The 22,548-nt window shown below is 36.0% G+C and overlaps 2 protein-coding genes across 3 annotated transcripts; one reads left to right on the top strand and one right to left on the bottom strand.

Annotated features, from left to right (window-relative positions):
• The first annotated feature begins 947 nt into the window (after positions 1–947).
• LOC125472145 (beta-galactosidase 9) lies at positions 948–14,508 on the top strand. Of its 2 annotated transcripts, none has more exons than XM_048573232.1 (19): positions 948–1,222; positions 1,696–1,791; positions 1,903–2,015; positions 2,150–2,216; positions 3,195–3,287; positions 3,836–3,979; positions 4,230–4,318; positions 4,938–5,043; positions 5,542–5,629; positions 5,856–5,977; positions 6,575–6,778; positions 7,754–7,986; positions 8,396–8,511; positions 9,292–9,389; positions 10,137–10,247; positions 11,007–11,117; positions 13,152–13,360; positions 13,583–13,931; positions 14,057–14,508. In XM_048573232.1, the coding sequence occupies exons 1-19, from the start codon at positions 1,028–1,030 to the stop codon at positions 14,195–14,197; spliced, it is 2,685 nt and encodes an 894-aa protein (XP_048429189.1). In that variant the 5' UTR covers positions 948–1,027; the 3' UTR covers positions 14,198–14,508. The 2 variants fall into 2 exon arrangements, with proteins under 2 accessions (XP_048429189.1, XP_048429188.1); XM_048573231.1 differs by having other exon boundaries at positions 9,289–9,389.
• A 1,454-nt stretch (positions 14,509–15,962) lies between these two features.
• Positions 15,963–21,436, bottom strand: LOC103955287. The gene is made up of 8 exons (XM_048573256.1): positions 20,685–21,436; positions 20,436–20,585; positions 20,194–20,343; positions 19,942–20,103; positions 19,548–19,631; positions 18,036–18,173; positions 17,323–17,954; positions 15,963–16,731 (listed from the first exon to the last, which is right to left on the bottom strand). The coding sequence occupies exons 1-8, from the start codon at positions 21,172–21,174 to the stop codon at positions 16,120–16,122; spliced, it is 2,418 nt and encodes an 805-aa protein (XP_048429213.1). The 5' UTR covers positions 21,175–21,436; the 3' UTR covers positions 15,963–16,119.
• Between the last annotated feature and the right edge of the window lie 1,112 nt (positions 21,437–22,548).

Below are 22,548 nucleotides of genomic sequence, written 5' to 3'. Positions count from 1 at the left end.
TAAAACCCTAAGATGATGTCAAAGAGAAAAATAAATCTTTTTGACGGATGGATGATGATTTTGAAGTTTTAAATTCTCCAAATAAAGGATGAATCATTTTTTTTTTTAAATTTTTTATTTGATTCAGTTCTTTATTTTTAGGCTTTAGTAGCATTTTTATACTGCCTACAAATAGGCTTGAAATCAAGGATAATAAAGGTGGATGATGTATTTTATGGTATTTTGTTTCTCTGCCACCACTTGTTTTAGTTTTTTCAAAGATCCATATATATGGCTAATCATCTTTACCAAGGATCACCCTGTAAATATATGTCAAAACTGAATCTTTCTTGTTAAGAGGGAATAGCCATCACTCGAAGAGAGAATTAAAATCAAATAATTGAATTGGATAATTATACTTGGTAAAATCTCATTGAAACAATAACTTGCTCAAAGTATCAGGTGTGAAAGAAACTCACACGATAAATCATCACACTATGTACGATTGGAAAATGTTAAATTTCTGCAAACTAAAAAAATATTTTGAATACCTCAAGACTTGGGTTGGTTAGGTGAAGAAAACGAGCAATGCGAAATATGCAACAAAAGAATGATTAAACATGAGACAAATATGTAAGATATATTTTATCAATAGATGCAAAGATAAACTTACATATTGAACTGAGTTTGTGAAGATAGTTTAGGTAGTAAATTTGAATTTAAAGAGATATTAATGATTTAATTAAAATTAATATAGATGTAGAGAGTAAATTAAATATAAAAATAAATCATATGTGTTTAAATAAAATTTCTCATAAAAAATACGTTACAATTCCTTGTTTGCCCAATATTTTGGCACTTGGTTCGAAATTTTCTGTTTCCCTTTTGTTGGAGCTGACACGTGTCAACATATTTGGTAGGCGACAAATATGGTACAGCCACTTCTTTGCTTCCGCCGATAATACAGTCAGTCTTCTTCCCCAACTCCCTCTCCTCCATCTCTTTTCCGCGCACAGAGAGAAAGCACAGCGGAGGCAGTGAGTAGCAAATGGTTGCCCAAAGAGGCAGCCCATGGGGGCTCCGATGTCTCTTCCTCTGCCTGGCTGTTCAATTTGCTCTGGAGGCGGCCGCCGAGTACTTCAAGCCATTCAACGTCAGCTACGACCACCGAGCTCTAATCATCGACGGCAAGCGCCGCATGCTCGTCTCCGCCGGAATCCACTACCCCCGCGCCACTCCTGAGGTACTACGCTCTCTCGATTCCGCCATAGCTTCTCTGCTTCTGCATGCTAATGGTTTAACACCACTGACAATTTCAATGATTGTGAGGAAGTAGGGTTCTAGATTAAAGATATTTCATTTTTTTGGATGAAATTAGTAATGATAATTTCACTAATCTGTGATTAGTTACTAATTAATTGGAACAGAAAACTAATGATCGGCGACTTACTGCATTCAACAACCTTAAGTAAACTTCCAGAATTTTCCTGACTAAGAGTAATTAATTGCTCTTGGGTCACTTTGAAGTGACAGAAAGACGAAATCAACAAAATTTTTCTTATTGGTTTATTGCATCATTCGCATAACCATATGGGAATTTTGTAAAATGTGGCATCTGGCGAGCGGAAATCTTAATACGCTGCTGTAGAGCCAGACTATAGTGCTGTGTAATTATTTGTTTTGAACAAATTTTAAGCCTTTGGGATTTGATGTCAGATGTGGCCTGATCTGATCGCAAAAAGCAAGGAAGGCGGGGTGGATGTGATCCAAACTTATGCATTTTGGAGCGGCCATGAGCCAGTGAGAGGACAGGTGCTATAACGTTTTCTACAGCTAGTTTGGGGTGATTGGCTTCTGGTTGGCCTAAATAAGATCATTTATTTTTTGCTGAAAACTAATATGTGTTCTGGATAAATTGCTTAGTACAACTTTGAAGGGAGATATGATATCGTCAAGTTTGCAAATTTAGTGGGAGCCAATGGACTCTATCTCCATCTACGCATAGGGCCTTATGTCTGCGCTGAGTGGAACTTCGGGTCTCATTGTCTCAACCATTCTTTTCTTCTGTTTTTACAAGTTCCCCTACTTTTAACATGGTGCTTTGTTTTTCTGTCTCTATTTATGCATTGCATATCATACAATAGTTATTATTCTACTGGTTACATTGCAGTGGCTTCCCCGTGTGGTTGCGTGACATCCCTGGAATAGAGTTTCGAACAAACAATGCGCTTTTTAAGGTTCAATGCCCCTAAGCTTCTACAAGTGCACGTATATTTAAATTTTGGAATTTTGCAGGTTTTTTTTTTCTATTGTAATCATTTTATTTAAATATTTCAAACCGCCCTGTGTATCCAAAACTCCATCCAGCGACGTTATGCAACAAGGAATTAAATGTCTAGATTTCTTTTTCCGTCCCCTAATTGTTAAATCATTTGTACATATACAGGTGCATCCATATAAATTCTAATCCACAGCATACTCCTGAGTAATACTGTAACACAGATTTGGTTGCAGCAGATAACCAATTTTTTGATGTGGGCAGTTGTATGTAATGTTTTTTAGAATTATGAATTTTCCCATTGAATCTCTTAGAGGTAAAAGCAATCCTTCCGCTTTCTCATATGCAGTCCTATTGCTCTTTTTGTAGTACATTTCCCATACTTACGATAACATGGGTGACAATGACAGTGATAAGTTTACTTCTGTAACACCATACTAGCTGCTGCCTACCCCTTTAAGGGATATTAAACCCTTAGCACTTAAAAGTTTCTCTTTCAGTTAAGCAAACAATTTTTGTAAACTCACTAAACTTTTTTCTTCTTGAGGAAGGTATCATATTCTTGAAGCTGATAACATAGTGCTTTGAATTTCCCATCAGGTCTATTTTTTTTTTTTTTTTAACCTTCTTTTTTACCTTTATACAAAGCAAAAACGTTCCATGATAACTTTTGAAGTCGCATTTTTATAGTGATTTTGGCGTGTAATTTTCTCTTCAGTATCTTTTGTGTGTTCTGTTTAATTTTAGTCTCTTCGATTTGGGTTTTCTACAGCTGAAGTTTCTTTGAGTTTCTCTAGTGTTGTAGGGGTTTATATAAATATAGCATTACAACTGGCCTTTCTTGACCAGTTAAATTTTCAAATTGAGTTAGCCAGTCTGTAAACTGCAGTTTAAAGTGGTGGCTTTGACATCTTTACGTTGCTTTGATTTTCTACAGGAGGAGATGCAGCGGTTTGTTAAAAAGATGGTGGATCTGATGCAAGAGGAAGAACTATTATCTTGGCAAGGTGGTCCAATTATCATGCTGCAGGTTGTAAGCAAATTTTTTGGTTGATTCGGAATATTACACAGATTGGCCATTTGAGCTTGTTTCTAAATGAGATCTTAGGGCCCTGTTTGGATCATGAGAATTGAAAGTGAAAAGATGCATCATAGAAATTATAGAATTGTTATAATTTGTGGGTATTGTATTCTGTATATCATGCATTATTCTCAGTTGGGGACCTGGGGTCATGCATATGTCTGGTCTGAAGGCCATTCTATAAGCATGACTTATATGCATGTACCTTTAAAAAAATTCAGGCAATATTTCCCACTTTTGCACACTGCGTACACGCTTCCATTACCATTTCAGTTGTTTAATTATGTCATTTCTTGATTTCTGGTTGCGCAGTATGACTGCAGATTGAGTATTTGTTTAAGTTAGCTCATCGGTGGTCAGATATTCAGCCTTAATAATGTGTTTATTTTCTTACCATTTCTGTGTCTTTACTAGGATGTTCTTTTAACAGGCTGTATTTTCCCTGATATATGTGCTCTTAGCCATGTTTACTGATGCTGCTAAGAAATTTTTATCAGATTGAAAATGAATATGGAAATATTGAAGGGCAATTTGGTCAGAAAGGGAAAGAATATATTAAGTGGGCTGCTGAGATGGCTTTAGGTCTCGGTGCTGGGGTTCCATGGGTCATGTGCAAGCAAGTTGATGCTCCAGGAAGTATTGTAAGGCCCTTAGCTTGTCTTATGCCTCTGTTTGTCATGCATGCATATCTAAGTTTCTGAACCACTTCTTATGAATATTATATTGCACGGGAAAATGCAAAATGGCAAGTAGTAAAAGTCAACAGGATGCAATGGCTAGGACGACATATTAAATGCAGTTCATTTCATGGGAAGGTCCTAATGTTTAAACATTTCAACATATCATTTCATTGCGGTCATGTATATATAAATAGCTTTTGTTTTCTTACAGATAGATGCATGCAATGGCTACTATTGTGATGGTTACAAGCCAAATTCCTATAACAAACCAACAATGTGGACAGAAGATTGGGATGGATGGTATGCTGAATCCCTTTGAATTTGTCGGCCTGACTCTCTGCACATCTATGTATCCTATTAACATTTTTTACTGGAGAGAGAAAAAAAAAGTTCTATTAGTATGCTATAACTAAACTCTAAAGGTACTACAAACGTAGTGGAGAAGCTGTATTTGAAAACCAACCATCCATCTACTACTAGAGTCATACAATTGTCAGTATTAACCCAAGTAAACTTGCGAAACAGCCAAGGCTAAACAAGAGAAAGCTTATGAATTTCCAGTTTACCACCTTCCAGCCCTCATGAATTACCAGTTTATCACCTTCCGCCCATGCACAAGTAAGCCCTTTTCCAACTGTCCAATCCTTTAATAATTTCCAAAACAGATATTCTGGGGTTCAAGAATTTTGAAAGCCTCTTCCACCCTAATTGTTTGAGCTAGTTTTGATGTTCTAAGGGTTGAAGAAAGAATAAGTAGTTAAGAAAACCAGTAAAGTGTGAAAGAATCTTATGTCAAATTTTGTGGCTTTAGGATTTTAGATTTTATTTTATTTAAAGGGAGATAATTGCAGATTTACTTGTGGTTTTGCAAATTTTGCTGCTTGAAATGGTAGTCTAATCTTTTACATGTCTTTCTGAGGTATGCATCATGGGGTGGAAGATTGCCTCACAGGCCTGTTGAAGATCTTGCATTTGCAGTAGCACGCTTTTACCAACGTGGAGGAAGCTTTCAGAATTATTATATGGTACAAAGACAACCCATATGTGCACTGCTGATTTAGTTCATAAATAGTATGGTATTGTGTGGTGTACACCAAATAAAAAAAAATCATACATAGATTGGTTTGACATGTCTTCAGTGGTGTCATTATGTGCTAAAACTTTAATTTTCATTTCTTCGCTGTTTCTTTTAAAAAACAAATTTCTTTAATGTGACTACATTGTTCTGTTTCGTTTTGGGCCAAATTTGTTTCCATAATTCTCCTCAGTGCTTTTGATTTTGGCAAGAGAAATTCAAAGTTTCGGTTTCTATAGCTTGATAAATGTGGAACAACTAGTATCACCATGGGACAACAGCCAAAAGTTCCATTTGACAGTTTATTATTTTTTTGGAAATATAGGTAATATGTAAAGATAAAATATTACTCATTTCACTGATTTGTTCAATGTCAGAAAACATTCCAATGTGTTATGTCTTATTTATGTCCCTTATAAATCTTAACAAGCTTGCTGCTTGTGTGCAGTATTTTGGTGGAACAAACTTTGGGCGGACTTCTGGGGGCCCGTTTTATATTACTAGTTATGATTATGATGCTCCAATTGATGAATATGGTAGGTTAATGGGTCTAAATGATAACTTTGTTATATTTATTTTTTTATTTTTTGTCGGAGATAACTTTATTATATGGCTGGTTCATTTTCTTGCTTTTTGTGTCCAAGTCCCTGTGATCGAGTTGTAACGAGTTAATGAGTTTCGTATGGATATCTTCTATGGAAAAGTTAGCATGAGTGTCACATTACTGAATCCAATCAATAAATGTACTGATTTATTAACTAGGTCTGCTGAGTGAGCCAAAATGGGGACATTTGAAGGATCTACATGCTGCTATAAAGCTCTGCGAACCTGCTCTTGTTGCTGCTGATTCTCCGAATTATATAAAGTTGGGACCAAAACAAGAGGTTTGAGCCAAACCTTGAGTTATGTTTGTTCACACTTTTAATATGTGTTCTCACCAACAGGATTTTCTGGTCTTGATAATATTATGTAATAAATGTTTTTTCTTCATTTGGGAATAACTATTTATATAATGATCCAGCTCTTAACCGCTTGTATTTGCAATAGTGTCCCAAAACTTGCATGCATTTGCAAGCAAAAGAATAACAATTCAACTAGTCCTTTATGTCTATGATTTTAATAGTTTACGTTTTCATTGTAGTCTCAGTTTATTGTGTCTTTCATAGGTTGGATCTTCTTTGAGCACTTGTGTTCCTGAATCCTATTTGAAATGAAATAAGTAATTGGAGATTATATTGTCTGTTAAAACTGTCCTTTACTCTTTAATGTTTTATCCCTTTTGGACAATTGCCCATCTAGAGTGACATAAGTCCACAAGTCCCTATAGAAGTTACCAAATAATTTACTATTCCATCCTCAGTTGAATATCTCTTACATGTGACTAGTGTTAGAAACAATTATGTATATTGGAATCATTTTTCTATTGCTCTTTTTGGAGTTTATTAGTTCTACCTGCAAACTAATTTCTGTTATGTATTCAGGCACACGTGTACCGTGTGAATTCTCACACCGAAGGCCTGAACATTACTTCGTATGGAAGTCAAATCAGTTGCTCCGCATTCCTTGCAAACATTGATGAACATAAAGCAGCTTCTGTAACATTCCTTGGGCAAAAGTATAATCTACCACCATGGTCAGTCAGTATTTTGCCAGACTGCCGGAACGTGGTGTACAACACTGCCAAGGTATGGTTGAATCATTTGACATTGCACATGTTGATGACTGCAACATTAAGAACATTCTGGCAACATATATCACAGAATATGAGCTGGATCAATTGTGTATATGTCTCAACTTGCTATTATTCTGTTCGCATATGTGAAAGCCAAATTTAATTTGTATATTATTTTTCAGACTCGGTAAGCTTACTCTTTACTTGTTAGCTGGTAGTTTATGACCAATCTTAAATAATCTTTATTTTAAGGTTATTCTCTTTGGTTTTTACATATAAACACTTGAACCAAAATCTTACATTTTGCATTGTAACTCTCTGTGGTTCTTACATAGAAACACTCACACCAAATGCTTAAATTGTAGGTTTAGCTCTCTGTGGTTCGTACCAAAGACTTGAATTATAAATTTTAACTCTCTGGGGTTTTTACTTCTTTCATGTAAATTATATCTTGTGCTATCTATATTGTAACTGAATACTCTACATAACCATTGCCACTATGAAATCTTACCGGAGCTGCCATAATTGATGGTGAACGTAAATAACAATAGAATTCTTAGGAAAATGTATTGTTCCCTCCACAAATTCCTGAAACTAATTATTAATGAGAGAGATTTAATAATTTTGTTGATGCTTGAAATTGAGCTCAACAGCCAGGCAGTCATGACGAGCTGAAGCGAAACCATAAACAACTTTAGCCTAATGGTTCCAGATCTGTACTGGAAATATGATAACATACAATTATACAGGTGGTGGTCGGTTTCATGTCTCCTTTTATCAGTCAGATACTTCAATGAAGTTTAATTCTGTGTATCTCTAAATAATTCTGCATATCTCTAAGTGAGGATGTTATCACAGTTGTCCTCATCTCAAACTTCAATGAGCTTTTACGTGGTTCTTCGTCGGAATCTGAACTTGTGAAAATGTGAAACAATTTTCCAATCTGAAGTGTTTTGTCTGAGTCTACCGTTTTCCAATGCTTGGGCAGGTTGGTGCACAAACTTCCATCAAAACAGTAGAGTTTGATTTGCCCCTTTATTCAGGTATTTCTTCACAGCAACAATTCATTACCAAGAATGATGATTTGTTTATCACCAAATCATGGATGACTGTAAAAGAGCCAGTTGGTGTTTGGAGTGAAAACAATTTTACGGTCCAAGGAATATTGGAGCATTTGAATGTGACAAAAGACCAGTCTGATTACTTATGGCATATAACCAGGTATATTTATTTTATTGAATAGAGCTACTGCTGGATGAGATTGTTTTGATAAGAGTTATATGTGCCGCACAACATAACTGTCGTATTTCTAGTCAGTTGACTATTATCTTCAAATAGTTCAATTTTTTACTTAGTAGAGGTCCTTTGATATACAAAAAATGAGACTTTGGAAAAAAAGATTAATAAAAAAAAGACCTCTCATTGGTTTTTATTACTATCTTTGAAAAGTTCAGTTTTTTAATCCGGAGTTGTATGTGGCATAACAAACAATCATTATGTTGAATTTCATGTCTCTGATGGGACGACTATTAGGGTTTAATGTACTTACTGTTTTAAATCAATGCATGTCAATTTTTAAAACTATATTTGATATCATTCAATACCTATTTGATGCCTTTTTGGAATATAGGATTTTTGTTTCAGAGGATGACATATCTTTTTGGGAGAAAAACAATATTAGCGCAGCAGTCTCAATTGATAGCATGCGCGATGTGTTGCGTGTATTTGTTAATGGCCAGCTTACAGGTGATGGAAGTTAATAATTTGACTATTATGCATCCCATATAAATATAGGTATATCTATTGCTGAGCGAGATAAATATGTTCTTTATGGAATGGATGGAATGAACTATGAAAGATATGTAATATAATTACTGAAAAGTCCATAGCTTTGTGGAATCATTTTTAAGGGCTTTTCTGGTGATGCTTATTTCTCATCATGACTTCAGCACCATTTTTATGAACATCCAGGAAAGAGGATATTAGCAGACAATGTAAAGCAATAGAATTATGAAACAAAGGGAATGTATGCACAATATTTGTTATCTTTCTCAAAAAAAGGGAATATAAGTACCACTTCATTTCTGTTGAGTATGAACTACGTTGGCGTTGTGAAGTCCTACTTTCTATGCTGAGTTGATCGGGGTTATTTGAGCGGTCATGGGTAGACCTATTAGTGACTAATCTTTTGGGGTTATTTGCGTTTATGCGGTGAGCGAGAACTTCTGTCATAACAATATACTAGTTAAAGTTATACTGAATAATAGGTAGTTGGAGTTGTTTGTTTGTTGAGGTTGTTTTCTTGGCACCCCGAAGATGTAGTTGACCCACATTAATCTACTTTCTGCTTGGAGTTTCATGCTTCCAAACTACTGCAGATATTTCTTCTTCAATGTTTTAGAGCCAGAGGGGTTGTAATGATTGATTTCAATATACAACCAGTGCATACTTTTCCTTCATATTCTCTATAACATATTCTTTTGTGTTCTCTAATCTACGTGTTAATGCCCCCATTTTTTATTGAAGGCAGTGTCATCGGTCACTGGGTCAAGGTGGAGCAGCCTGTTAAGTTTCTGAAGGGATACAATGATTTGGTTTTGTTAACTCAGACAGTGGGCTTGCAGGTAAAATGTTAAGCTTTACGTCCAAAGCCCTTTCTCTGCATGCGGGCTTTGCATTGATTTCAAAACAGTTCTTACATTTCCCCTCTCCCCTCCCTTTTTTCTCTCTGTTTTTGTAGTCGATCTTTTCCCCCTCTCAGGTCATTCGATGGAGGTGGCCTTTTTTTTATTGTGTATTTCTTCATTCGTGCACTCCGTATAAAGGGGCTTCAGAGGGCTTTCATATTCTTTATTGTCCTGTAGTTTGACAATGTGGTATAATTTTTTTCATTTAACTATATTGAGTTGGGTTCTTCTTGCCACTCTGTAAGGGAAGCAAAATGTTTTGCAGAGGTGCAGTAAGTCAGCAACTTTTTAGGCTGTTTGGACGGTAAAAATAGCTTAGTTTTTGAGAAAAAAGCTGGGGAAGAGAGTTGTTAGATGGATAAGCCCATATTCTTGGCCTTGGTTTAGGCTTCATTTTTTTATGGTTTTGTTACTGCGTTTGTTTCCTTCTGAATTCTTTATTTTGGTAACACATTCCATTGAAGTGTATTATTCTGTTTTCTTTGTTTTTGTTTTTTGGGTTTAGAAGTAGTGTATAAAACTCTGCAAGTTTTATCTTAAATATTTTTGCTTGCTTATCGTTGATAGCGGTGTCTTCCATTCAGACAATTTTGATCACACTTTCTACCATCAGGCTTATATACTCCTAGGGGGATGGTGTTACTGATTCCATTCAATGTTCTGTGATTTGAAAATATTATACAGAACTATGGTGCTTTCCTGGAGAAAGATGGGGCAGGATTTAGAGGACAGATTAAACTGACTGGCTTTAAAAATGGTGATATTGACTTTTCAAAGTTGCTATGGACTTACCAGGTATAGGTTTATAATTTTGAAGCTTCCACCCTCTCCATTTTGAGTGTAATAGTAAATCCATTGTCCAAGTTATTCTTGTATGTTGAAGTATTTGGTTAATTTTCTACTGTTCGTATGCTGCAAAATTATAACATTTATCCAAGCTTTTGCCCAAAAATAAATACCTGTGTAGGTAGCAAATTTCTATATATTCAGGCATTTCAGTATCAGCACTTCCTTTTTATTCTTTAAATGTATTGTAAACATTTATCAGGCAGAATATGAATCTGAATGGACAGAGTGTCCATGATCTAATCCTTCAATACTTCGTATATTAGTATATTGAAGTTGCGTTCTTAAGTTTAATAAAGTTGAGGGAAAGTTCAGCTTCTGGTTTTGTAATTGCAATGGCAACAATTACATTTGTATGGAATAAATTCAATGTCAAATAGCTATTTGAAATTCGGGATTGGCTACGGTACACACATTTACTTAATACATTCACCCCCTTGACCGTCAAATACATCCAATGGTTGGGCAAAAAAGGTTTTGAGAGGGGCAAGAGAACCAAATGTGAATGTATCAAGTAAATGCATGTACCCTAGACAAGTCTGTTTACAAAATTGGAAACGGTTTGATGCTTATTCGCATACACATTTATCTTCTCTTGTTTAAAATAGCATGGCTAACACCATTTGTAAATTATAAATTTTCTCCTAGTCTGTTGCCAATCAAAAGTGTTAAAGTCATCAGGTGGATGTTGATTTGTTTTGATTATAGGTTGGGCTTAAGGGCGAGTTTTTGAAAATATACACCATAGAAGAAAATGAAAAGGCAAGTTGGGCTGAGTTATCGCCAGATGATGATCCATCCACATTTATATGGTACAAGGTAAATAATCTCATTCGCATGTGTGAGGCATATATTACCATCTATTTTGCTGTAAATTTTCTTGCTTATGTAACGATTGCAAATTACCCATGCTTTCCACCGATCTTGTCGTATCTATGAGTCTCCATTTTATAATCTTATTTGGGCTATAGTATAACTCAATGTGTATTCATGTGTCACAACAAGTCCTTTTATTCTTGTTAAAGAAAATGATAACAATTCTACTACCTCATTCGTAGATACCAATCAATATATGATTCACTAGAGTAATGTGAAAAACGTATGAGTGCATGTATGAAGAATTTACAGACTTGCCACCTCTTAAGGAGGTGAAAGAGGAATATTTGGATGGGATGGAATTTTCCAATCCCAATCTCTATAGTCTATAGGGTTAATTTGTTCTAGGTCACGAAATAATCATTATATTAGGATGGGGTAAATCAACTTTTTTGTGCTTTTCAGGAGAGGTCAATAGAGGGAAATTTTATCAAGTGGTATTAAGTTTATTGACCATAGTTGAAGGGGAGAATTATTTTTGTTGACCTATGCTATAAAATGAAATGACCTATGGCGAAATATAATATTATTTATTGACCTAAACCAAATTTCATATTTTAGGTAGAGGACTTAATTCCTTGGGTTTAAAGATAGGAATGTAAATTTCCATTCCTTGTTCAAACGGACCCTAGGAAAGGTAGGAAAAACATGTGGCTTTATTTCACATGAGCACCAAGTGGTGTAGCTACTTTTCGAGTGGAAATAAAAGGTTCAAGTTGTAGTTAGTGTTTTAAAAAACCCGAGGCGGCTTTGGAGGTGGTGCAGTGGTGGAAACGCCTCTGCCCAATGGTAGAAGGCTTAAACTGGCCTAGACATGGTTGTGGCACGCTTAGGTGGCCGAGGCATGCCTGAGGCAGCTGATTGGGCATTCCCAAGACCCTTCATCGCTCCGAATCCTTGCTTGAAGTCGAACGCTCTAAGTCGAACACTGGGCTGTCTGTGTATGATGCGGCAGCATCTTCATGAAGAAGACGACTGCGAAGAAGAAATATAGGAGCCTTTTTTTTTTTTTTTTTTTTTTTTTTTTTTTCTAAGACTTGGCTCACAAAGAAGACGACCGCGAAGAATAAGAAATATAGGGGTTTTTTTTTAAAGACTTTGGCCCAAAACGGCATCATTTTGGCCAACTCTTTTAATTTTTTTTAAATGACTTGGCCCAAAGCGAGGTCGTTTTGGCCAAGTCTAATTTTTTTTGTTTTTCTATAAACCTCAGCAGCTCCCCCGATTCTCCCATTCACATTCAGCCAATCCCCAATCCCCAATCCCCAATCCCCAATTCCCAAATTCCCAATTCCCCAATTTCCCAATTCCTCAAACCCTAAATTCTCCCCAATCCCATATTTCAATTTTATCCCAATCTCATACCTCACCACAATTTGTTTCAAAATTCAAGTAAGGTTTTTAGTATTCCAATTTTAATTTGGTCACTAGTAATTTGATTGCTTGTTTGATTGTTGGTTAATTTGTTTTACAAAGTATTATATATATATATGTATGTATGTATATATGCATATAAATGTGTGTATATATGTGTGTGTGTGTGTGTATACATATATATATATATATGTATATATATTTATAATATATGTATGTGTGTATATGAGTGTGTATATATATTTATATATATAATATAATATATGTATATATATGTGTGTATATATATTTATAATATATGTGTATGCTCAGTGTATATATTAAAAAATTTAGGTCTTGTGAGGCTTTGCCTCATGCCTTGGCTGGGCTATCCCTAGGATGTCGCCCACGCCTCACACTTTTAATACATTGATATATATATAACAAAATATATTATTAAAAAATTTTAGATCGCCTCAAGGCTTTTACCTAGGCAGTGCTATCCATGAAATGCCTCACCTACACCTTCACCTTTTAAAACATTGGTAGTAGTGCATAACATATCACTCTTTTATTTCTTAAAGTATAATTTATTTACAGATATTTGTCGTTTCTATTGAGCAGACATACTTTGATAGCCCTGCTGGCACAGATCCAGTTGCTCTTGATTTAGGAAGCATGGGTAAGGGCCAGGCTTGGGTCAACGGCCACCATATAGGAAGATATTGGACACTTGTTGCTCCAGAAGATGGATGTCCAGAAATCTGTGATTACCGTGGGGCGTACAACTCCGATAAGTGCTCATTTAATTGTGGGAAGCCTACTCAAACCTTGTAAGTTTCTATCCCAGTATCATGAGATAAGTGAAGTGAACTAGCTGCATCTGTTGTTTTTCCCGGCTAAAGAAAGTATTCCTTTTAAAATCTGATTGCAAACTTGCAAGTCATGCATTCAGATGTATTTTTGTACTTTTGGTGATCTTTGTAATTTACACTTGAAATTAAATAGGAAATGAGTTTAGTTGTTTAATAAAGCCAGTATTGGTTATTCTCCAGGTACCATGTACCGAGGTCATGGTTACAGTCTTCAAGTAATTTACTTGTTATTTTGGAGGAAACTGGCGGGAATCCATTTGATATTTCAATCAAGTTGCGATCAGCCGGAGTCCTCTGTGCTCAAGTGTCAGAGTCTCACTACCCACCTGTTCAGAAGTGGTTCAATCCAGACTCTGTGGATGAAAAAATTACAGTAAACGATCTGACACCAGAAATGCACTTGCAATGTCAAGATGGGTTTACGATATCTTCCATAGAATTTGCCAGCTATGGAACACCTCAAGGTAGCTGCCAGAAGTTTTCTATGGGAAATTGCCATGCAACCAATTCATTGTCCATTGTCTCCAAGGTGAATTTGGTTTTCGATAATTCCTAGTATTCTGCTAGAAAATTATGTGATTTTTTCCGGTGGTTGTTTCATGCCTGTTTTTGAGTGTGCTAGTCCTATTTTGATAATATTCCCCTCTTCTGCAGAGTTGCCTGGGAAAGAATAGCTGTTCAGTTGAAATATCAAATATCAGTTTTGGAGGTGACCCATGCCGAGGCATTGTTAAGACGTTGGCAGTTGAGGCAAGATGCAGGTCATCATCAGATGTTGGTTTGTCTCAGTTCTGAACCATTAACAAGAAGCTGGGGGTGAAGAATGGAGTGGTCAAGCTTTGTATTTCTGAGGTAGAACGCGTGCATTGTGATTCATATGTTCGGCGTGCTTGTTATCATGCTGAATTTGCCAGTTATTATGCTTGTATAGACGCCGCATAATGGCAAGGGTTGTAAATAAGAGAAACAAGTTTGAGTATACTCCATGGACCATAACTTTGTTATGGCATTCTAAACTGCATACTACTACAGCTGGACATGTGCTTACGTATGTATGTATTAGAAGGCAATGTTAATGAATAATTCTGCCCAAAGGCATTCAAATAGTGGGGAAATTCTAGATACCCTCATTCTTGCGTACACTTTTGAGCTTCAAGATTGAACAAATCAAGTGTGTAATTACAGCAGAACTTACTTGTTTCCATTGGGCCTGTCCTTCGAAGCGCATTAGAGTTAAGACTTGTTTGGAAGTTCTTTTAAAATGATTGAAAACGCTTTTGGTGAGGGTTATGAAAAACTTATAAAGTGTTTTTTGAAAGAAGTACCAGACACGTGCTACTTGCACTTACAAGTGTTTTTTAAGGATCCACTTGGATTTTTACTAAAGATTGATTTCAAAAATATTTTCACAAAAAGCGCCTTTAATCATTTTAAAAGTACTTTCAAATGAGTCCTTAAAGAGTTGCACAAGATTTGGAAGTCGGATTGCGTTTGTTAGCCTTGTAGAGGTAGCACGCAATAGTTTTGAGAGAAATATTCTGGAGTCAATCCTCAATCAAATTGGTTCATTCATTTGCCCTAGGAACCAGGTTGCCTTGTTCAACTGGTGTTACATGGCAAGGTTATTTTGGTCATTTTGTTTCTTTTCTTGCCCTTTAGAGAGAGAGAGAGAGAGAGAGAGAGAGAGAGAGAGAGAGAGAGAGAGAGAGAGAGAGAGAGAGAGAGAGAGAGAGAGAGAGAGAAGAGGAGGTGGTGGCTGCGGCAGCGGCTAGATAGGAAGGAGGGACGGCAATATTAGGCTGTAATTTGTTGTGATTATGAAGTTATTGAATCAATGCTGTATTAGTGAAGGCAGCAACAAAACACTCATTTGATTTAACAGCTTTAGAAATACTTATGTTGTTAAACTCTTATTTAGTTTAATGGAAGGACAATGTTTATTGTCATTCACTATTCTTACGTATTATGTATAAAATCAATAATCGAATTCAATGAATGTAATTAACCTAAGAGACAAATGATTTAAGATAGTTAGATCAATGAGATTGATGCATAACGTTACATGGGATGCATTTTCTTTTGGAAATCTTCTCAACTATTATATACATTGAAGAATTGCAATGTGTCATTATGAAGTTAACCCACTCCTTCAACTCATTGTAGAAAATATCGCATGTGTTATATAAAGATGCCACTATTGACACTAAATATTAATATTTACATCCAAGAACATTCCACAAGTACCATATTAAATCCTAAACTAATTTGTTAAACAATTCTGTACGTAAACCAAACTCACCACACACACGTTGAGTTTTTTTTTAATTTATTATTTTATTAGGAGGGATAAGGATTCAAAGTTGTTACATTAATTTAGGTGAGGGGGGAGTCACGTCTGGACCCAAGATCGGTTGAAAAGTTAGAATTCGGATTGCAACTTTGATCCATGAACTTCAATTGAATAAAAAGACAAGTAAATGAGGAGAAATAGTCCCTGAACTTTAATTGAATTGTAACTTTAATCCATGAATTAAAATCTATTAAATTTGGTCCTCGAAAGAACGTTTCAAATCTAAATTTGGAACACAATCTCCTTGAATGGTTCACATACAAGTAATAATTCCACATAATTAAACCTCACCCTGAAACCAAACATACTTAAGCACTCAAGATCATCACTGCATAACACCGACCTTGGTACCGTAACTGATGAAGACCTAGTGTGTAAAGACCTCGTAGCTCCGCTGTGGTACCTTCTTGATAATGGCCCTCATGAGATCAAAGTAGAGGGGCAGCTGTGCAATTGCGAACAAGGTGACTGGCAAGCAAGTTGCTGCATATAATGGATATGCCACAAATTTCAGTTGATGTTTGAGGACAAAGATATGCCCTGCGCAGAATGAGACTATAATGGAAGCTATAGATGCGAAGAGTGATGTTAGACCCATCAAAAGTTTCCGAGGCAAGTCCAGTGAAAAATCACTTTCTTCGTATCTAGAAGTGAGAATTGAAAGAAAGAAGACCAGGGATGTTACTGAGAAGCAGAGAGCAACTAGTGATGAGATGGTGAAGGCACCGAAGGCTGGCTTGTCCTTAAGAATTGGTTCTCCCGTAGTCTGATCAAGTCCACCTGGTACAGTCGCCGATGTTGCAAAGGCAACCGTTGCAATGAGCGCTGCGACAACAGAGCATGACTCCGAGGTTTTGATAAGCCATTTGCTGCCTTCTTTCATAAGATCTCGGTGTGTATGTATGAAGATCTCCTTCGGGGTCTGGCCTTTTTTGTTGTAGCGAACAAAGAAATGATGAGGCATTGAGCTTTTGACAAACTGTGCAATCAGTTAACATAACAGTACTCTCAAAAGATGTAGTTCAGATACTTCAAAACCTTGAGCTTCAAGTTTAGCATAAAAGATTAACCAAATGCCGGTAATCTCTATTAATTAATGAAACCCTCTTTGTCAATCAAAAGAGGATGAAAAGACTACTTAGTCTTCTATCACATAAAAAAATTAATGGGCAATAATGTAATTTCACAGGTCCAAATTTTATTGTTTTTTTATTGAAGCCTCATCTATTAAAATACCTCTAATATTTAAAATAAATAAAAAAAAAACTAAAAAAAAAAAAAAACCTCCCACTCCCCCACGTTCTTTCTCTCTCCCTCTCTCCTTCTCATTTTCTAAAAAAAAAGTGTTCATACACACGAAGTGTGTAGGGAAATACTATATAATATAATTGAACGAAAATGTTCTGTTTCCATGTACTCTTTTAACAGACTAGTGATTAACATGATTCTCACCTGAATGTGCAGTCTACATTTACAGTTTGACAACATATACTTCTATATTGCAATACTACCAAAGTGAAGAGTTGTAAAATACTGTAGTATATACGGGAGATCAATAATAGTAACCGACCTTGTACCACTTGATTTCCCATTGCATTTGCAATGCAGCGCCCGGAATAAGCCAAGGTCGGTACCGTCCACATGTAGCGGCCAGATGTAATGCGCTGTTACCTTGGTTGTCCAACTGACGCAACAAGCTTTCTTTTAGTAGCTTTCTCTTCTGCAGGAGATTGTAAACATGGGGTTGCCTGTTCTCAACAGCTAAGAGCACAACATTCTTTTGATCGGAATCGACGTCCTGGACAGCCACTGGAAATTTGTCGAGGATTTTTTCTACTATTTCGGTCACTCCCATCTTTGCTGCAATTAATATAGGTGTCTGCTTTTTATCTGCTTCATCATGAGTTACTTTCTTCTTGTCTCTCGAGAGCTTTTTGTGCTTTCTATCATTATCGTTGTTGAGCTCAGGCTCGTGATCATGTACATGATCGGGTGATGAGGACGAGGAGGGGGTTTGCTCTAGCAAGGTGGGATTAGGAACTTCAGACTCTTCTGTATGCTTGCTTGGGTGAGTTTCGTTGGGATTTTGGCCGGTATTTTGATACTTGTATAAAGAAGTGCACTGGACGAGTTCATTCATGACCTGATTAGCCCATATATGTCGCTCTTTCTTCTCTTGGATTTTCTTTATCTTCCAAATTCCTGGATTCTCCATTCAAGAAACAAACGTTATGATCGACGAAACAAATATGTAATTAAAGGAAGCGTAAGTTTGATACTGACCAATTCCCAGAATGATGAGCAAGGCCTTCATCACAAGCTTCCAAAACAAAACAAACGTGGCATAATTCGGTGGAAATGCCTTCACTCCCTCGTTTGCATCTGCAACAGAAAGGATGTGATCAACTCCGGAGTGCTGTACAATTCATGAAACTCTCTACAAAAGTAGATCTAAATTCGAGGGTACATTAGTTCAAACACAAATATATGTTTGCTTATATAACTGTTCTGTTTCATTCTAAATAACTTTTTGTGGTAAATGTCGGATACAGACGGAATGCTAATCATATATGAGATTCTATGGTTAATTGTAAATGAAAAGTTGCAAAAGGGATATTAGGAGAGTTTAAGAGTTTTGCCCCACATCAAAAGAAATTTTGGTGGTCGAAGGGAGGAGGTATAGGAAAAGGTTAAGGCTAAGTAGGAATGTAAAGCCTTATACAAGATAGAACCAATGAAACTATGAGAGGTATAAAATAGCGAAGAAGGCAAGTTGGATGTCTATAACTTTCTAGAGCAAGGGAAAGGAAGACAAGAGACTTGAACTAGGTAAGGTGCATCAATGATGAGAATGAAAATGTTTTAGTTGCAGAGAACGTGGTTAAAGACATCTGGAGACCTTATTTCCATAATCTTTTTAATGAAAGACACGAAATGATTACTTCTTTGGGAGAGTTGAATAACTCAGAAAAGTATTACTCATTCTATAAATTGGAGTTCGTAGTTGACATTTAGGTGTATTTTTTCTTTGTTTTCAAATTCTATCATGTTTTTATTTAAATTTTCATGAATTAATTAAATTCATTTTGCTAGGGCTTAAGATGTAGCCTAGCCATGAATACTCCAAGTTTATAATTATATTAATTTCTTATTTGTTCAGTATTTGTTACTGTTTTTAATGCTTGCAATTAATTATTCAATAATTGTTTGATTAGAAGAATTAAGTTGAGATCTGAATGAGATATCTAATATATAGCTTCTTGTAATGAATGTCATGTCTTGAATGAGTGCAAAGAATGGACTAACATAATTCATGCAGTTTTTCTTGAGGATTTTCAATAGTACTTAATTGGTTCTTGGTCTTTCTCTATTCGTTGGTTGGAAAAAGAATTGGTTGTTAGTCAAGAATACTTTTGGAGGAGCCTGTAAAGGTATTATCAAAGAAATTAGAAAAAATCAACTGTCAACATGTCTAAGTTAATATGCAATAGATTTCGAGTGGGATTGGTTAATTAGGTTAAGTCGGCGTCTTAATAATTTATATACCATGCTTTATTTTCATTCATCTTTATTTGCATTTAGTTTCTTTGCATATCTAATTTGTCATCATAATTTTTGTCTTATTTATTTTTAATTTGTAATTATCATGATAGTAAATTTAAATTAGTCAGACTTTTGTGGGAAGAACACTCTACTCATTATTATATTACTTAGACAATATTATGAACTTACAATTATCATAACAAATTTACACTGTATATAATAAATAGACCTCATCTAGGTAAACAAGTTTACCATCAGTTGATCTTGAACTCGTTGTATGCAATATTTCCTTGGATTCTAACTTGATATCAAAAGATGATGCTCCTGAACTTGCCTCTGCAATTATTGGGATAACTAATCAGATGCAAGTAATTAGCTTATTTGTATATTGGCAGAGTCGCTGACGGAAGATTCACAAGGATGGATTGTGTTTGGCAGAAAACGTTAAAAGCGTTTTGGATCGTAGAAGTAGTTTCAAGACAGATGCTTCTTCAGAAAGCACCTTAATAAAATTTGAACGTGTTTCTAGTGAGCAAAAGTAATTCCTACATAAGCTTTTCCAAAAAAAATAAAAAATAAAAATAAAAATGAAAAGGTAATTCCTGCATAAGCAATCCCAAAACGTGCCCTCAAGTAGGATGCTTACCTATTACTGAGCTGATCACTGGTCGAGGATTCTCTTCATCTTCAGCTGCATTGACACCATTTCTGTTTCTGTTTCCTCCATTAGCTTGAGGGAGTGACCCGCGCAGTTTATTCCAGTATAAGCGCAAAGCTTGGGTACAATTCTTATTTCCCCGTGATTTCGCTACAATTTGAGAAACTGAATTAGACCTGTAGTGCAAACGTTCGGTGAAGAGAATTAATGTAACATAAATATTTGACAAGATTCACCCACTTAACACTTTGAACAGACTTCTCAAAAGCCGGAAGAAGTTCATGCACGTTTCGTAGTTTGCCGGATGCTTGGAACTGTTTTGATCTCCTGCCTTGTGCAGACAAGCTTCATGATTATATGCTTCAATTTTGAGATCATCAACGATCAAACCTGACAAATGGAATCGAAAAGTTCGGTTTAAATCTAAGATCATGCAACGATGAACAAAAAGACAATTTACATCTTTTGTTAGAATATCTTACAGCGGTATATAATCTCATCAGCTAGTCCAAGGCGAGTACTGCTTTTGAATGCATTAGGCTTTCCGGCCAGAATATGCAGCGGAGATAAACCGTTTTCATTCATAGAGTTAGCAAGTTCCGGGTGCAATCGAATTATCTGAAACGCCAAACCTATCAAAAAAAAAGTACAGAATGAATGGCATTTTTATTTTTAGGATAGTTAGTTGCGGTCAGTCTGGAGCGCAGATGGCTAAAAGGGAGTGTACTTACAGAAGTATTCACCAGAGATAGCAGCATGGAGAATGGTGTCACCATTGTTGTCTCTAAAGGAATGGAACTTTTCTTGGCAGTGAGAATGAAGGCGAAGGAAAGACTTTATGTTGCCATTATGAGCTGCCAAGAAGAGAGGGGTCTCACCGTCCAGGTTGCGAACGGAGACAAGGTTTTGATCCTTCGTAGCCATGATTTCGCAAAGTTCCACGTAACCAAGCCTGGCAGCCAGATGGAGTGCTGTGTTGCCTTTCTCGTTTCCTAAGTTGAATATTTTGGATGCATTTCCTCCGAGGGAAATGATGTTGAGCAACTTGATTGCGATTTCTGTTTGGCCATCTGCAATTGCAATGTGGAGAGCAGTCTCGTTAGATTTGGTTATCTTGGCCTCTTGAGCCTTGGAACTGTTTCTGTAGGCTTCCACCACCTTTCCCCACTGCCCCTTCATGGCGCTTTCGAACAAGCTATCTACTTCCTCCTCTAAGGCCATGGCTTAATTGATGGCTTTTTTCTCTAGTTTTGCAGCTTATTTATACTGCCATGAGATGCAATATCTGATACCATTGTTGGTGTAAGTAATACAAGAAGGATCTGAAGCGAGTGGCACATCAAAGAAGTACAACAGTAATATGATAAAGTTCAAATGTAGGTGGTTTACGTCTTATTGTATTCTGAAAACCTCTCAATTAAGGTCTATTGGGACTTTGGGTATTGGGGTGTAAATGGTTAAGTTAGGGACAATATCGGTGCATGTTTTGACTTAATGCTGGACACTTGCTGAGCAGTTTGAACCATATTTACTTGCAGATCCCGTGACACAGCAATCATATATAGTTTGTAGTGTTGCCAATTGAACCATATTTACTAACATGAATATGAATGTCACACACGGCATAATTAGTAACTGTGGCGCAAATAGTTTTGTTAGTATATGGAGACTTCATCTAGATGGAATATGCTTAAAAATGAGGGGTTTGGATTTGTATTTGTAGTGTAAAGTGCTTCATTACACCAAAATAAAACATGACACTATCCATTTAATCATGCCATCACGTTCAACTAATGTCAGTGATTATTGTCATTACTCTACTATTCATAGTTTTAAAAAGGAGTAAAAAGAACATATATAGTAAAATATGTTTAAGAATTAAGATACTTGTTTCGTCTTTAATTCTTTGCCATTTTTTAACCAAAGTGTTCTTAATTTCGGTGTGCAAAAGTAAAAGGTAATTAGTCTCGAGGAAAAACAAGAAAGCTTGATATTTACTGAAAGTTTGTCGGATTACTGCTCCGTCGCCGTCCTATTTAACCTAATTTCTTCTCCTTCAAGTCATCCTTTTGTTCTCGATCAACCCTCGTAAGTTGCGAACAACCCACACTCCCTTTAGTTTTGTTAATCATAATTTAATACAGGCTTTAAACTGGATTAAGAAAATAAAAAGAAAGGTTATCAAAGGTAACTGGGCATTGGATGCCGCAAATATCATTTAGTTTTCTATTGGAAAAGTGCCAAATTAGTTATTCTTTGTCCGTCCAACAAGTAAGTAGTCGACTTTTGTATACCTAAAGATTTGCCAACCTTGATTCAACGAGGGGTCAAAAACTGGACGTCAAAAGAGCGCGGTTGCGCTCAAGAGTGGGACAAGACTGTTTATATCCAAGAAAAGAGTTAATGATGTTGTTTGTACCACTTTTACCGACCACAAAACTGTGTTTCTCCCAACCTGTCATATATCAACTTCGAGGTTTTAACCAAAGATAACATTATATTGAAGCTGGCAATGAAAGAAAATAAACGTAGCAACTATGGAACAATCTCGATCTCTATCAACTGTAAAGTATACTTAATTCCAATTTATACTCA

This window comes from the organism of the source record quoted next, unplaced genomic scaffold (assembly GCF_019419815.1).
Source record: "Pyrus x bretschneideri cultivar Hongxiangsu unplaced genomic scaffold, Pyrus_bretschneideri_v1 Contig65, whole genome shotgun sequence".
Taxonomy (NCBI): Eukaryota; Viridiplantae; Streptophyta; class Magnoliopsida; order Rosales; family Rosaceae; genus Pyrus; species Pyrus x bretschneideri.
This window is presented reverse-complemented; position numbering and strand designations above follow the sequence as displayed.